This window comes from Rhea pennata, unplaced genomic scaffold (genome assembly GCF_028389875.1).
Source record: "Rhea pennata isolate bPtePen1 unplaced genomic scaffold, bPtePen1.pri scaffold_165, whole genome shotgun sequence".
Classification (NCBI taxonomy): domain Eukaryota; kingdom Metazoa; phylum Chordata; class Aves; order Rheiformes; family Rheidae; genus Rhea; species Rhea pennata.
Window position 1 is genome coordinate 33,372 of NW_026907636.1, and position 13,667 is coordinate 47,038.

The 13,667-nt window shown below is 63.5% G+C and overlaps 1 protein-coding gene across 1 annotated transcript; it reads right to left on the reverse strand.

Annotated features, from left to right (window-relative positions):
- Positions 1-4,433: 4,433 nt before the first annotated feature.
- On the reverse strand, positions 4,434-10,482 carry STX1B (syntaxin 1B). The gene is made up of 9 exons (XM_062600940.1): positions 10,411-10,482; positions 9,566-9,665; positions 9,388-9,462; positions 8,340-8,406; positions 8,115-8,230; positions 7,942-8,015; positions 7,056-7,193; positions 5,059-5,169; positions 4,434-4,514 (listed from the first exon to the last, which is right to left on the reverse strand). The coding sequence occupies exons 1-9, from the start codon at positions 10,429-10,431 to the stop codon at positions 4,434-4,436; spliced, it is 783 nt and encodes a 260-aa protein (XP_062456924.1). The 5' UTR covers positions 10,432-10,482.
- Positions 10,483-13,667: the final 3,185 nt, after the last annotated feature.

The following is a 13,667-nucleotide window of genomic DNA, read 5'->3' on the forward strand; positions in this document are numbered from 1 at the left end:
GTCTCTGGGGGTCCATACGGACTCTATGGGTCTCCAGGGTTCCGTGTGGGCTGCGTGGGTCTCCTGGGGTCCACATGGACTCCGGGGGTCTCTACGGGCTTTGCGGGCCTACAGGGGGCTGTAGGGAGCTGTGGGGCCCCGCCCGGAGCTCTGGGCGCCCCATGTGGGTCAGGCCGCCCCCCCCCCAACCACCACCACCCCCCACCCATGGGGGGCCCCCGGCCGGCGGGAGGAAGGAGACGGAGGCGGCTGCGTTCGTGCCAGGGGTTTCGTAGCAGAGACATCACAGACCACGGCGGGGAGGGTACAGAGCTGGGGGGCCGGGGCGGGGGGCCGGGGCGGGGGGCCGGGGCGGGGCGGGCGGCCCCCCGGCCCCACGGCCGCCACCACCGCGCGCCACCCGACGGCCCCCCGGCGGCGCCCACCACCACCCCCGCCCACCCAGAGCGGGGCGGGACCTCTGAGGAGGATTCGGGGTCCTCGGCCGGGTGGGGGGCGGTGGGGGGGGGGCCCACGGGGTGGTGGGGGGGGTCGCTGGGGCGGTTGGGTCGGTGGGGGGGCGGTTGGGTCGTTGGGGGCACGGTTGGGTCATCGATGATGTCGTTGGGTCACCGATGATGTTCGGTCATCGATGGTGTCGCTGGGTCATTGGTGGTGTTGGGTCATCAAGGATGTCGTTGGGTCATTGGTGGTGTCGTTGGGCCATCAATGGGGTGATTGGGTCATCGACGATGTCATTGGGTCATCGATGATCTCATTGAGTTATTGATGGCATGATTAGGTCATCGATGGCATGATTGGGTCATTGATGGTGTCATTGGGCCATCGATGACGTGATTGGGTCATCGATGGTGCCGTTGGGTCATCAATGACGTGATTGGGTCACCGATGGTGCCGTTGGGTCATGGACGATGTCATTGGGTCATTGATGGTGTCACTGGGCCATCGATGGGGTGATTGGGTCATCGATGATGTCACTGAGTCATTGATGGTGTGATTGGGTCAGTGATGGTGTCATTGGGTCATCAATGGTGTGATTGGGCCATCGATGATGTCATTGGGCCATCGATGATGTCATTGGGTCATCAATGCTGTGATAGGTCATCGATGGTATCATTGGGCCACTGATGTGATTGGGTCATCGATGATGTCATGGGGCCATCGATGATGTGATTGGATCATCGATGGTGTCACTGGGCCATCGATGGCGTCATTGGGCCACCGATGTGATTGGGTCATCGACGATGTCATCGGGCCATCGATGGGGTGGTCGAGCGGACGATTGGCCGGTCGGTTCGCCGGGGGGCGGGGCGAGCCGCCCGTGATTGGTTGGGCGTGACCAGCCGGTTCGTTGGGTGGGTGGGCGGGTCCCTGGGGTCAGCAGGTGATTGGCTGGGTTGGCGGGGGGCGGAGCCACCGGGTAGGGGGGTGGGTGGGGTGTCGGGCGGGTAGGTGGGCGGGTGGGTAGTTAGCTGCTTTGGTGGCTAGCTGGTTAGTTGAGTGATTGGTTGGTTAGCTGGGCGACGGGTTGGTTAGCGGGGCGGTTGGTCAACTCGGTGATCGGTTAGTTGGGGGACTGGGTGATGGGTTGGTTAGTTGGGTGGCAGCTTGGTTGATTAGCTGGGTGATGGGTTGGTTAGTTGGCTGGCTGCGTGGTCAATGGGCCGGGTGATTGGTTAGCTGGTTGGATGGTAGGTGCATGGGTGGTTAACTGGTTAGGTGGTTGGTTAGTTGGGTGATCAGCTGGTTAGCAGGTTAGATGGAGAGCTGCTTGGATGGGTGGTTGGCTAGCCGGTGGGTAGGTTAGCTGGTGGGTAGGTTAGCCGGTGGGTAGGTTAGCCGGTGGGTAGGTTAGCCAGTGGGTAGGTTAGCTGGTGGGCTGGATGGCTGCCTGGAGGGGCGGTTAGTTGGTTAGGTGGGTGGTTAGCTGGCTGGTTGCTTCGTTAGCTGGTGGCACCTCTGGCCGTTAGCTGGTCAGACGGGTGGTTACCTGGTTTCATGTGTGGTTGTCAGCTGGTTGGACACGTGATTGGTTGGTTAGCTGCTTGGAAGACTAGCTGGTTAGATGCTGGTTAGCTGGTTGGGTGGGCGGCCAACCAATTAGCAGGGTGGCTAACCAAGTGGGTTAGTTGGCGGGGCGGTTGGTTGGTTGATGGGTTAGCTAGTTGGATGGGTGGTTGTGAGCTGGTTAGATGGGCGGCCGGTTAGCTGGTTGGGCGGCCGGGCGGCGGTTAGCTGGTTAGATGGGCGGCCGGTTAGCTGGTTGGGCAGTGGAGTGGTTGGTTAGCTGGTTAGATGGGCGGCCGGGCGGCCAGTTAGCTGGTTAGATGGGTGGCCGGTTAGCTGGTTGGGCGGTGGAGCGGTTGGTTAGCTGGTCAGATGGGCGGCCGGGTGGCCAGTTAGCTGGTTAGATGGGTGGCCGGTTAGCTGGTTGGGCGGTGGAGCGGTTGGTTAGCTGGTTAGATGGGCGGCCAGTTAGCTGGTTAGATGGGTGGCCGGTTAGCTGGTTGGGCGGTGGAGCGGTTGGTTAGCTGGTTAGATGGGCGGCCGGGTGGCCAGTTAGCTGGTTAGATGGGTGGCCGGTTAGCTGGTTGGGCGGTGGAGCGGTTGGTTAGCTGGTTAGATGGGCGGCCAGTTAGCTGGTTAGATGGGTGGCCGGTTAGCTGGTTGGGCGGTGGAGCGGTTGGTTAGCTGGTTAGATGGGCGGCCAGTTAGCTGGTTAGATGGGTGGCCGGTTAGCTGGTTGGGCGGTGGAGCGGTTGGTTAGCTGGTTAGATGGGCGGCCGGGTGGCCAGTTAGCTGGTTAGATGGGTGGCCGGTTAGCTGGTTGGGCGCTCAGATGGGTGGTTAGCGGGTTAGCGGGGTGGGGGGGGCAGGGGGCCCCCTCCAGCCCCACGGCGCCCCAGCTCGAGCCGACCCGGGACCCACAGCCTCCCCCCGCCCCTCCCCCCGCCATGGGGCTGCCCCATGGACCCGGCCCCTTTCTAGGGTCTGTTGGGTCAACCCAACCCAGCTGCCCCATAACCGGGTCAACCCAAGCCAACCTGTGACCCACCTCTAGGGCCGACCCACGCCCAGACCCACCTCTAGGGCCGACCCAGGCCCCGACCCACCTCTAGGGCCGACCCAGGCCCTGACCCACCTCTAGGGCCGACCCACACCCTGACCCACCTCTAGGGTCAACACAAGCCCTGACCCACCTCTAGGGCCGACCCACACCCTGACCCACCTCTAGGGCCGACCCACGCCCAGACCCACCTCTAGGGCCGACCCACACCCCGACCCACCTCTAGGGTCAACTCACGCCCTGACCCACCTCTAGGGCCGACCCACACCCTGACCCACCTCTAGGGTCAACACAAGCCCTGACCCACCTCTAGGGCCGACCCACGCCCTGACCCACCTCTAGGGCCGGCCCAGGCCCTGACCCATCTCTAGGGCCGACCCACGCCCTGACCCACCTCTAGGGCCGACCCACACCCTGACCCACCTCTAGGGTCAACACAAGCCCTGACCCACCTCTAGGGCCGACCCACACCCTGACCCACCTCTAGGGCCAGCCCACGCCCCGACCCACCTCTAGGGCCGACCCACGCCCCGACCCACCTCTAGGGCCGACCCAGGCCCAGACCCACCTCTAGGGCCGACCCACACCCTGACCCACCTCTAGGGCCAGCCCAAGCCCCGACCCGCCTCTAGGGCCGACCCAAGCCCTGACCCACCTCTAGGGCCGACCCAGGCCCTGACCCACCTCTAGGGCCGACCCAGGCCAACCCCCGGGCGCCCTCCAGAGCCCCCCCCCCAAGGCCTGCTCCCATCTCTAGGGCCGACCCAGCCCTGCGGCCCCCCCAGGGTCCACCCAGCCCCGGCCACGACCCTTCTCTAGGGTCAACGCGACCCACAACCTCCTCCAGGCTCAACCCCCGACCCACCTGTCCCCCCCCGGGTCACCCCTCTGGGCCCCCCCCAGCCCCACCCCACCCCCTCTCTAGGCCCCCCACACACCCCAGGCGTCCCCCTGCGACCCATAACCGCCTCCGTGGGGCACCCATGTTTCCCCCCCCAACCCGACCCCAGGGTGGGGGGGGGGCACAAGCGCAGCGCATGGATGGAGGGGAAGCGGGCGGGAGGGGCCCAGGCATCCGGGCAGCAAGATGGCGGCGTGGCCCCATAGATGGGGGGCACGAAGGGGGGGGGGGCACGACCGTTCGCGCGAGCGACCCTCCGGCTCATGTTTTTCTCTATAGATATATATATATTTTTGGGGGGGTATTATTATTTTTTCGGATTTTCCTTAAATTTATTCTTTTTTTTTTTTTTTTTTTTTGCACTGGGGGGGTCCCGGCGCCGGGCGGTTTTGGGTGGGGGGGTCGGGGGGGGGTCGGTGGTTACGGAAGCGGGGTGGGGGGGTGATGGGGGTCCGCGCCGGGGCCCTACAAGCCCAACGTGCCCCCGATGGAGGAGGCCAAGACCACCCCGAGCACCACGCAACAGATGATGATCATGATTTTCTTCTACGTTTCCCCCCCCCAAAAAAAAAAGACAAAAAAGGCAAAAAAAAAGGCAAGAAAGAGACAGAAAAGAGAAAAAAAGGCAAGAAAGAGACAGAAAAGAGAAAAAAAGGCAAGAAAGAGACAGAAAAGAGAAAAAAAGGCAAGAGACAGAAAAGAGAAAAAAAGACAAGAAAGGGAAAAAAGAGGCAAAAAAGGGGGAGAAAAAGGCAAAAAAGGAGACAGAAAAGAGGAAAAAAAGACAAAAAAGGGGAAAAAAGAGACAAAAAAGGAAAAAAAAGACAAAAAAAGCAAAAGAAAGGCAAAAAAGAGACAGAAAAGAGCGGAAAAAAGGCAAAAAGGGACCGAAAAGGGGAAAAAAAGAAGCAAATAAAGGTTAAAAACGATGGGAGAAAAGGCAAAAACAAGGGGAAAAAAAAGAATAAAAACAGCCATCCGGGCAGCAGGGTGGAGGAAGAGGAGAAGAAGAAAAACCAGCGTTAGGCGGCGGGCCGGGCGCGCCGGGCGGCGAGGGGCCCAGGCGTCCGGGCTGCCCGCCGGGACTCACCCTCCGCGCCTTGCTCTGGTACTTGACGGCCTTCTTGGTGTCCGACACGGCCCGTTCCACGTAGTCCACCGAGTGCTCCACGTTGTACTCGATGCGGTCGATCATCTCGCCCTGCGAGCCCGCCCCGGCCGCCGGCGTCACCGCGCGGTTCTAGATCGCCCCCGGGGGGCGGGGGGGGGGGCTCCCGGGGCGGGGGGGGGGGTGGGGGATGGTTCTAGCTCTCGGCCCAGCCGACAGGCTCCCGGTGGTGCAACGGGCTCCGGGGTGGGGAGGGTCGAGGAGTTGTGGGTCGCTTGATGGGTTCTAGGTGATGCAATGGGTGTCTAGGTACCTCCGGGCATTGTGGGTGGTCTGACGGGTTGTGGAGGGAGTCAAGGAGTTGTGGGTTGCTTGATGGGTTCTAGGTGATGCAATGGGTGTCTAGGTACCTCAGGGCGTTGTGAGTGGTCTGACAGGTTGTGGAGGGGTCAAGGAGTTGTGGGTTGCCTGATGGGTTCTAGGTGATGCAATGGGTGTCTAGGTTCCTCAGGGCGTTGTGGTGGTCTGACGGGTTGTGGGGGGAGTCAAGGAGTTGTGGGTCACCTGATGGGTTCTAGGTGATGCAATGGGTGTCTAGGTACCTCCGGGCGTTGTGGGTGGTCTGACGGGTTGTGGAGGGAGTCAAGGAGTTGTGGGTTGCTTGATGGGTTCTAGGTGATGCAATGGGTGTCTAGGTACCTTAGGGCATTGTGAGTGGTCTGACAGGTTGTGGAGGGGTCAAGGAGTTGTGGGTCGCCTGATGGGTTCTAGGTGATGCAATGGGTGTCTAGGTTCCTCAGGGCGTTGTGGGTGGTCTGACGGGTTGTGGGGGGAGTCAAGCAGTTGTGGGTCGCCTGATGGGTTCTAGGTGATGCAATGGGTGTCTAGGTACCTCAGGGCATTGTGGGTGGTCTGACGGGTTGTGGAGGGAGTCAAGGAGTTGTGGGTTGCCTGATGGGTTCTAGGTGATGCAATGGGTGTCTAGGTTCCTCAGGGCATTGTGGGTGGTCTGACAGGTTCTAGGTGATGCAATGGGCTCAAAGCATCTCAGTGCATTGTGGGTCACTTGATGGCTCTAGATGTCTCGATGGGCTCTAGGTGTCTCAACACATTGTGCCTCACTGCATTGGGTGGCCTGATGGATTCCAGGTGGTGCAATGGGTTCTAGGTGTCTCAATGTATTGTGGGTGGTCTGATGAGTTCTAGGTGATGTGATGGGCTCAAGGTATCTCGGTGTGTTGTGGGTTGTGTGATGGCTTCTAGGTGATGTGATGGGTGTCTAGGTATCTCAGTGCGTGTGGGTGGTCCAATAGGTTCTAGGTGTTGCAATGGGCTCGAAGTGTCTCGATGTATTGTGGGTAGTCTGATGGTTTCCAGGTGATACGATGGGTTCTAGGTGTCTCATGTATTGTGGGAGGTCTGATGGGCTCTAGGTGATGCAATGGGCTCTAGGTGATGCAACGGTTGTCTAGGTATCTCAATGCATTGTGGGTGGCCTGATGGATTCCAGGTGGTGCAATGGGTTCTAGGAGTCTCAATGCATTGTGGGTCGCTTGATGGCTTCTAGGTGACGCAACGGGCTCTAGGTGGCTCAACAGTCATCTGATGGGCTTTAGAAGATACAACAGGCTCTAGGTGCCTCAGTGGGCTGTGGGTCATCTGATGGGTTCTAATCGAGCCCAGGTGCAGCAAGTTTCCCAATGGGCTCTAGATGATCCAAAGGGCTCCAGTAGTTTAATGGCTTCTAGATGAACCAGTGATTTCTAGGGGCTTCTAGATGCCTCAGTGGGGTCTGGGCAACCCAGGGTGCTCTGGATGCGGCATCTAGGTGTGCTCAGTGGGTTCTAGGTGAGCCAATAGGCCCTGGCTGCCTCGAGGGGTGCTGGGTGGTTTTCAAGGAGCCCGGCACGCCTTCAACACAGCCCAGACGGTCCAACGGGCTCTAGTCGTCCCCTCCGCCCCGCTGGTCCCCGCCGTACCTGGCTCTCTACCAGCATCGCCATGTCCACAAACATGTCGTGCAGCTCCCGGATGCTCGTTTCCAGCTTGATGATCTCGTTGTGCCGCGTCTCGATCTCGTTCAGGGCCTGTTTCGTCATCTGCGAGTCCATCTTGATCTGGCGGGAGGGGAGAGGGGGGCAGTGGGGGGGCGGCCGCAGGCCGGGCCGTGGAAGGGCAGCCAATGGCCACCAGCCCCCACCCCACACACACACACTCTGCCAACCAGCAGCGCTCCCAGAGGCCCCAAGGGGCTCTTCGGTCCCTCTAGGTTCTAGGTAGTTCCATGGGCTCCAGGTACCTCAATGGGTTTGAGGCGACTTGCTGGTTATCAGGTGACAAAGTGATTTAAAGGAGCTCACTGGTTCTAGGCAACCCAACAGGCACCAGGTACCTCAACAGGCTCCAGGGACCTCGCTGGGTTCTAGGTTCCTCTCCAGGCCTTGGGTGACTTGGGGGTTTCTAGGTGACTTGGGGGTTTCTCATTGGGTTCTAGGTACCTCAATGGGCTCTAGGTGCTGCCCTGGGTTCCAGGTACCTCTCTAGGCCTTGGGTGACTTGGTGGTTTCTAGGTGATGCCATGAGTTGAAGCATCTCACTGGGTTCTAGGTGACTCAGCAGGCTCCAGGTACCTCAACAGGCTCCAGGCACCTCCCTGGGTTCTAGTGCCTCTCCGAGACTTGGTGGCTTCCAGGTGACAGAGTGACTTGGGGGTGTCTCATTGGGTTCTAGGTACCTCAACGGGCTTCAGGTGCCTCCCTGGTTCTAGGTGACTCTCCAAGACTTGGTGGCTTCCAGGTGACGCAGTGACTTGGGGGGGGTTCTAGGTACCGCATGGGGTCCCGGTGGGGGGGGGGGCTCACGTACGTCATCGGTGAAGATGGCCAGCTTCCCGCTCTCCAGCATGTCCTCCAGCTCCTCATTGGTGGTAGTCCGGCCGGCTGCGGAGGCGGCGGGGAGGAGAGGGCTTCGCCTCCGCCCGCCGCCGTGGGGGGGGGGGGTGCGAAGACCCTCCCCAACCCAACCCACCGGGGACCTACTGATCTCCAGCTGCCGCTGGATCCTGTCCTTGCAGCGGTCGCGGTACTTGGACTGGGTGGCGTTGTACTCCGTCATCACCTCCACGAACTTGCGGGACAGCGTCGAGTGCTGGGGCGGGAGAGGGAGGAGGCGGCGTCGGGCGCGGCGGCCCCCCCCCCCCCGAGGAGGAGGAAGGAGGTGGGGCGGGGCGGGGGCGGGGCCGGGCCCGGCGCGGGTACCTGCGTTTTCGGATGCGCAGGTCGGCCGAGGAGCGGTTCAGCCCTTCCTCCTGCTCGATGCTCTGCTCGATGGCTGCCGGCGGCGGCGGGGTGGGGGGCGGACGCGGATGTGGCGTGAGACCCACCACTGCCTCCCACCGGAGCCCCTTCCGCCGTCGTCCCACCGAGATGGCCACCAAGATGGCCGCCTCCGCCGCGCAGACCGCTCCGCCCCACCAAGATGGCCGCCTCGGGTAAGACCACCCCACGAAGAAGGCCGCCTCAGGCAAGATGGCCACCTCCGCCGCGTAGACCACCCCGCCAAGATGGCCGCCCCCACAGCACGGGCCGCCAGCCCAAACCCAATGGTCGCCCCACCAAGATGGCCGCCTCCACTGTGCCCACATGCCTGAGATGGCCACCCCCCCAGCGCGCAGCCCACCTTCTTCACCCCCAAGATGGCCGCCAAGATGATGGCCGCCAAGAGGGCCACAAAGAGGGCCACCAAGATGATGGCCACCAAGATGGCCGCCAAGATGATGGCTGCCAAGGTGATAGTCACCAAGAGGGCCAGCAAGACGATGGCCACCAAGATGGCTGCCAAATGATGACCACCAAGATGATGGCCACCAAGACGACCACCAAGATGGCCACCAAGATGATGACCACCAAGATGGCTGCCAAGATGATGGCCACCAAGAGGGCCACCAAGATGGCTGCCAAGATGATGACCGCCAAGATAATGGCCACCAAGATGACCACCAAGATGCCACCAAGATGATGACCATCAAGATGGCCGCCAAGATGATGGCCACCAAGACGACCACCAAGATGGCCACCAAGATGATGGCCGCCAAGATGGCCACCAAGATGATGACCACCAAGATGGCCGCCAAGATGATGGCTGCCAAGATGATAGCCACCAAGATGGCCACTAAGACGACCACCAAGATGGCCACCAAGATGACGGCTGCCAAGATGATGACCACCAAGATGACGACCAAGATGGCTGCCAAGATGATGGCCGCCAAGATGGCCGCCAAGATGGCCGCCGGGGCCCCGCCCCCCCTCTTACCTTTCAACTTGGAGCGCACCTTGTTGGCCGTCTTCTTGATGTCGGCCGTGAGGTCCTCCAGCTCCTGCTTGGTCTCTGCGGGGGGGGAGGGGGCAGGATGACGTCACGGGCGGGGTGGGGTGGGCGTGGCACGGCGGGGCCCCGCCCCCCGGCCCGCCCCCCGGCCCCGGGCACTCACTCTCGTCGGGGTTGGGGGCGGCCAGGATGGCGCTGTGCTGCTTCTTCACCTGCTCCACGTCCTCCGAGAGCTTCTCGATGCAGCCCCGGATCTCCTCCACCTGGGGGGGGGGGGGACGGGGCGCGGGGGCGGGGGTCACGTGTGGGGCAGGGGTCACATGGGGGGCGGGGGGGGCGGGACGCGTCGGGGGGCGCGGGCGGGTGAGGGACCCGCGTGGGGCATCTGGGGGGGCTTCGTGGGCCCATAGGAGGTCCAACAGGGAGTCATGGGCCCCTATAGGGTCCGATGGAGGTCACAGCCCCATAGAAGTCCAACGGGGAGTCATGGGCCCCTATAGGGTCCGATGGAGGGTCACAGCCCCATAGAAAGTCCAACAGGGAGTCATGGGCCCCTATAGGGTCCGATGGAGGTCACAGCCCCATAGAAGGTCCAACAGGAGTCCTGGGCCCCTATAGGGTCCGATGGAGGTCACAGCCCCATAGAAGGTCCAACAGGGAGTCATGGGCCCCTATAGGGTCCGATGGAGGTCACAGCCCCATAGAAGGTCCAACAGGGAGTCATGGGCCCCTATAGGGTCCGATGGAGGTCACAGCCCCATAGAAGGTCCAACGGGGGGTCCTGGGCCCCTATAGGGTCCGATGGAGGTCACAGCCCCATAGAAGGTCCAACAGGGAGTCATGGGCCCCTATAGGGTCCGATGGAGGTCACAGACCCATAGAAGGTCCAAGGGGGGTCCTGGGCCCCTATAGGGTCCGATGGAGGTCACAGACCCATAGAAGGTCCAAGGGGGGGTCGAGCTCCCCCATAGGCCCCGCCCCCATAGGCCCCGCCCCCACGGCCCCGACCTGCTCGAAGAACTCGTCCATGAAGTGGTCGCGGTCGACGTGGACGACCTCGTCCTCGTCGTCGCTGTCCTTGGCCTGCGGGGGGGGGTGGGGGGGGGGGCGTGAGGGGCCCAGGCGTCCGGGGGGGGGAGGGGCGGGGCCCAGGTGTTTGGGGGAGGGGCAGGGCCCAGGCGTCCGGGGGGGGGCCCAGGCATCTGGGGGGGGGTGGGGGTTCAGGCATCTGGGTGGCCCAGGGGTTTGGAGGGGCCCAGGAGTCCGGGAGGGCCCAGGAGTCCGGGGGGGCCCAGGCGTCCGGGGGGGGGGGCAGGTGTCTAGAAGGGGCCCAGGAGTCCGGGAGGGCCCAGGAGTCCGGGGGGGCCAGGCGTCCGGGGGGGGGGCAGGTGTCTAGAAGGGGCCCAGGAGTCCGGGAGGGCCCAGGAGTCCGGGGGGGGCCCAGGCATCCGGGGGGGGGGCAGGTGTCTAGAAGGGGCCCAGGAGTCCGGGAGGGCCCAGGAGTCCGGGGGGGGCCCAGGCGTCCGGGGGGGGGGGCAGGTGTCTAGAGGGGCCCAGGCGTCCGGGGGGCCCAGGCGTCCGGGGGGGCCCAGGTGTCCAGGCAGGGGCAGGTGTCGGGGAGGGGCCCAGGCGTCCGGGAGGGGCCCAGGCGTCCGGGAGGGGCCCAGGCGTCTTGGGGGGTCCCAGGTGTCTAGAAGGGGCCCAGGCGTCCGGGGAGGGGCCCAGGCGTCCGGGGAGGCTCCTCCCCTTCCCGCCCCCCCCATCCCCAAGCATCCTGCTGCCGCGCGCGGCGCCGCTCTGCCATTGGCTGCCTCCCCCGGCTCATTTGCATACAGCCCCACGTGGGGGCCCTGGCGCTCCAAGGCCATTGGCCGCTTCCCCCGGCCCCGCCCCGCCCCCCCGAGCTCATTTGCCTACGGGGGCGGCTGGGAGCCCTCTGATTGGCCGGCGCCTGTGACTCATCTGCATGGCATGATCCTCCGGCGCCACCGCCCCCTCCCATTGGCCGCCTCGCCCGGCTCATTTGCATAAACTGCCCCGCCCCCCTCCTCCCCGCGCGGCTCATTTGCATAGCCCCGCCCCTGCACCACGGCCCGCCCGCGTCGGATTGGCTGCCGGGGAGCTCCATTTGCATAAAGCGCCCCCCCCGCCCTCCGGCGCCCAATGCCGCCGCCTGATTGGCTGGCAGCTCCCCCCACACACACACACGTCATTTGCATATGCCGACTCTCCCGGAAGCTCATTGGCTACGTGGGCGCCCTCATTTGCATAGCAGGGAGGGATCCCGGCGGTTGATTGGCCGAGCCCGGGGCCGTCAGCCAATCGCGGCCCTGCACTCCGGAGAGGGGGCCCAGGCGTCCGGGGGACCCCCGCGACCCCCACAGCGCCCTATAGCGCCCTATAGCACCCACAGTGCCCTATAGCACCCATAGTGCCCTACAGCACCCTATAGCACCCATAGTGCCCCATAGCACCCATAGTGCCCTACAGCACCCTATAGCACCCATAGTGCCCCATAGCACCCATAGTGCCCTACAGCACCCTATAGCACCCTGTAGCACCCACAGTGCCCTATAGTGCCTTAGAGCACCCTATAGCATCTGTAGTGCCCTATAGCGCCCTATAGCACCCACAGCACCCTATAGCACCCTATAGCACCCTACAGCAGCTATAGCACCCACAGTGCCCCATAGCACCTATAGTTCCCTATAACACCCACAGTGCCCTATAGCTCCCATGCTGCCCTATAGGGCCCATAGTACCCTATAGCACCCACAGTGCCCTATAGCATCTACAGCACCCACCGCGCCCCACAGCACCCGCTGCACCCTATAGCAGCCCATTGCACCCATAGCGCCCGCTGCACCCCATGGCACCCATAGCACCCTATAGCATCCCATAGCACCCGTAGCGCCTGCTGCACCCTATAGCACCCACTGTGCCCATAGCACCCCACGGCACCCCACAGTGCCCCATAGCACCTGCTGTGCCCCACTGCCCCCCATGGCACCCCGTGCACCCCATAGCACCCCGTGCACCCCACTGCACCCCACGGCACCCATTGCAGGGCCCCGCTGCGCCCCACTGCAGCGCCGGCACCCCACAGCGCCCAGGGCAAACCCCACAGCACCCCACAGCACCCGTAACGCCCCACTGCAGGCCCGAAGGGGCCCCACAGCACCCACTGCACCCCCATAGCACCCACTGCACCCCATAGCATCCATTGCACCCCACTGCACCCACTGCACCCCCACAGCACCCGCTGCACCCCATAGCATCCATTGCACCCCACAGCACCCACAGCACCCCACAGCACCCGTAACGCCCACTGCAGGCCCGAAGGGGCCCCACTGCACCCACTGCACCCCATAGCATCCATTGCACCCCACTGCACCCACTGCACCCCACAGCACCCGCTGCACCCCATAGCATCCATTGCACCCCACTGCACTGCACTCACTGCACCCCCCATAGCACCCACTGCACCCTTAGCATCCATTGCACCCCACAGCACCCACAGCACCCCACAGCACCCGTAACGCCCCACTGCAGGCCCGAAGGGGCCCCACTGCACCCACTGCACCCCCCATAGCACCCACTGCACCCCATAGAATCCATTGCACCCCACAGCACCCACTGCACCCCACAGCACCCGTAACGCCCCACTGCAGGCCCGAAGGGGCCCCACTGCACCCACTGCACCCCCCATAGCACCCACTGCACCCCATAGCATCCATTGCACCCCACAGCACCCACAGCACCCCACAGCACCCGTAACGCCCCACTGCAGGCCCGAAGGGGCCCCACTGCACCCACTGCACCCCCCATAGCACCCACTGCACCCCATAGCATCCATTGCACCCCACAGCACCCACTGCACCCCCCATAGCACCCGCTGCACCCCATAGCACCCTATTGCACCCCACTGCACCCCACTGCAGCGCCATGCACCCACAGCACCCCATAGCACCTGCTGCGGACCCCCACAGCACCCATCACACCCCACAGCACCCCACTGCACCCAGTGCACCCCACTGCAGCACCAAGCACCCACTGCACCCCATAGCACCCGCTGCAGACCCCACAGCACCCCACAGCACCCACTGCACCACTGCAGACCCCACTGAACCCAGTGCACCCCATAGCACCCACAGCACCCACTGCACCCATTGCACCACTGCACCCCACTGCAGATCCCACTGCACCCCACTGCATCCAGTGCACCCAGTGCACCCACTGCAGACCCCACTGCACCCCACTGCACC

Excerpts from the sequence above, each read along its gene's own strand:
- STX1B (XM_062600940.1), bottom strand. The coding sequence starts at position 10,431 with ATGGACGAGTTCTTCGAGCAG. Across the intron at positions 8,407-9,387 it reads GGTGCGCTCCAAGTTGAAAG|CCATCGAGCAGAGCATCGAG; the intron begins GTAAGAGGGGGG and ends CGCCGCCGGCAG. Across the intron at positions 7,194-7,941 it reads TGGCCATCTTCACCGATGAC|ATCAAGATGGACTCGCAGAT; the intron begins GTACGTGAGCCC and ends CCCTCCCGCCAG.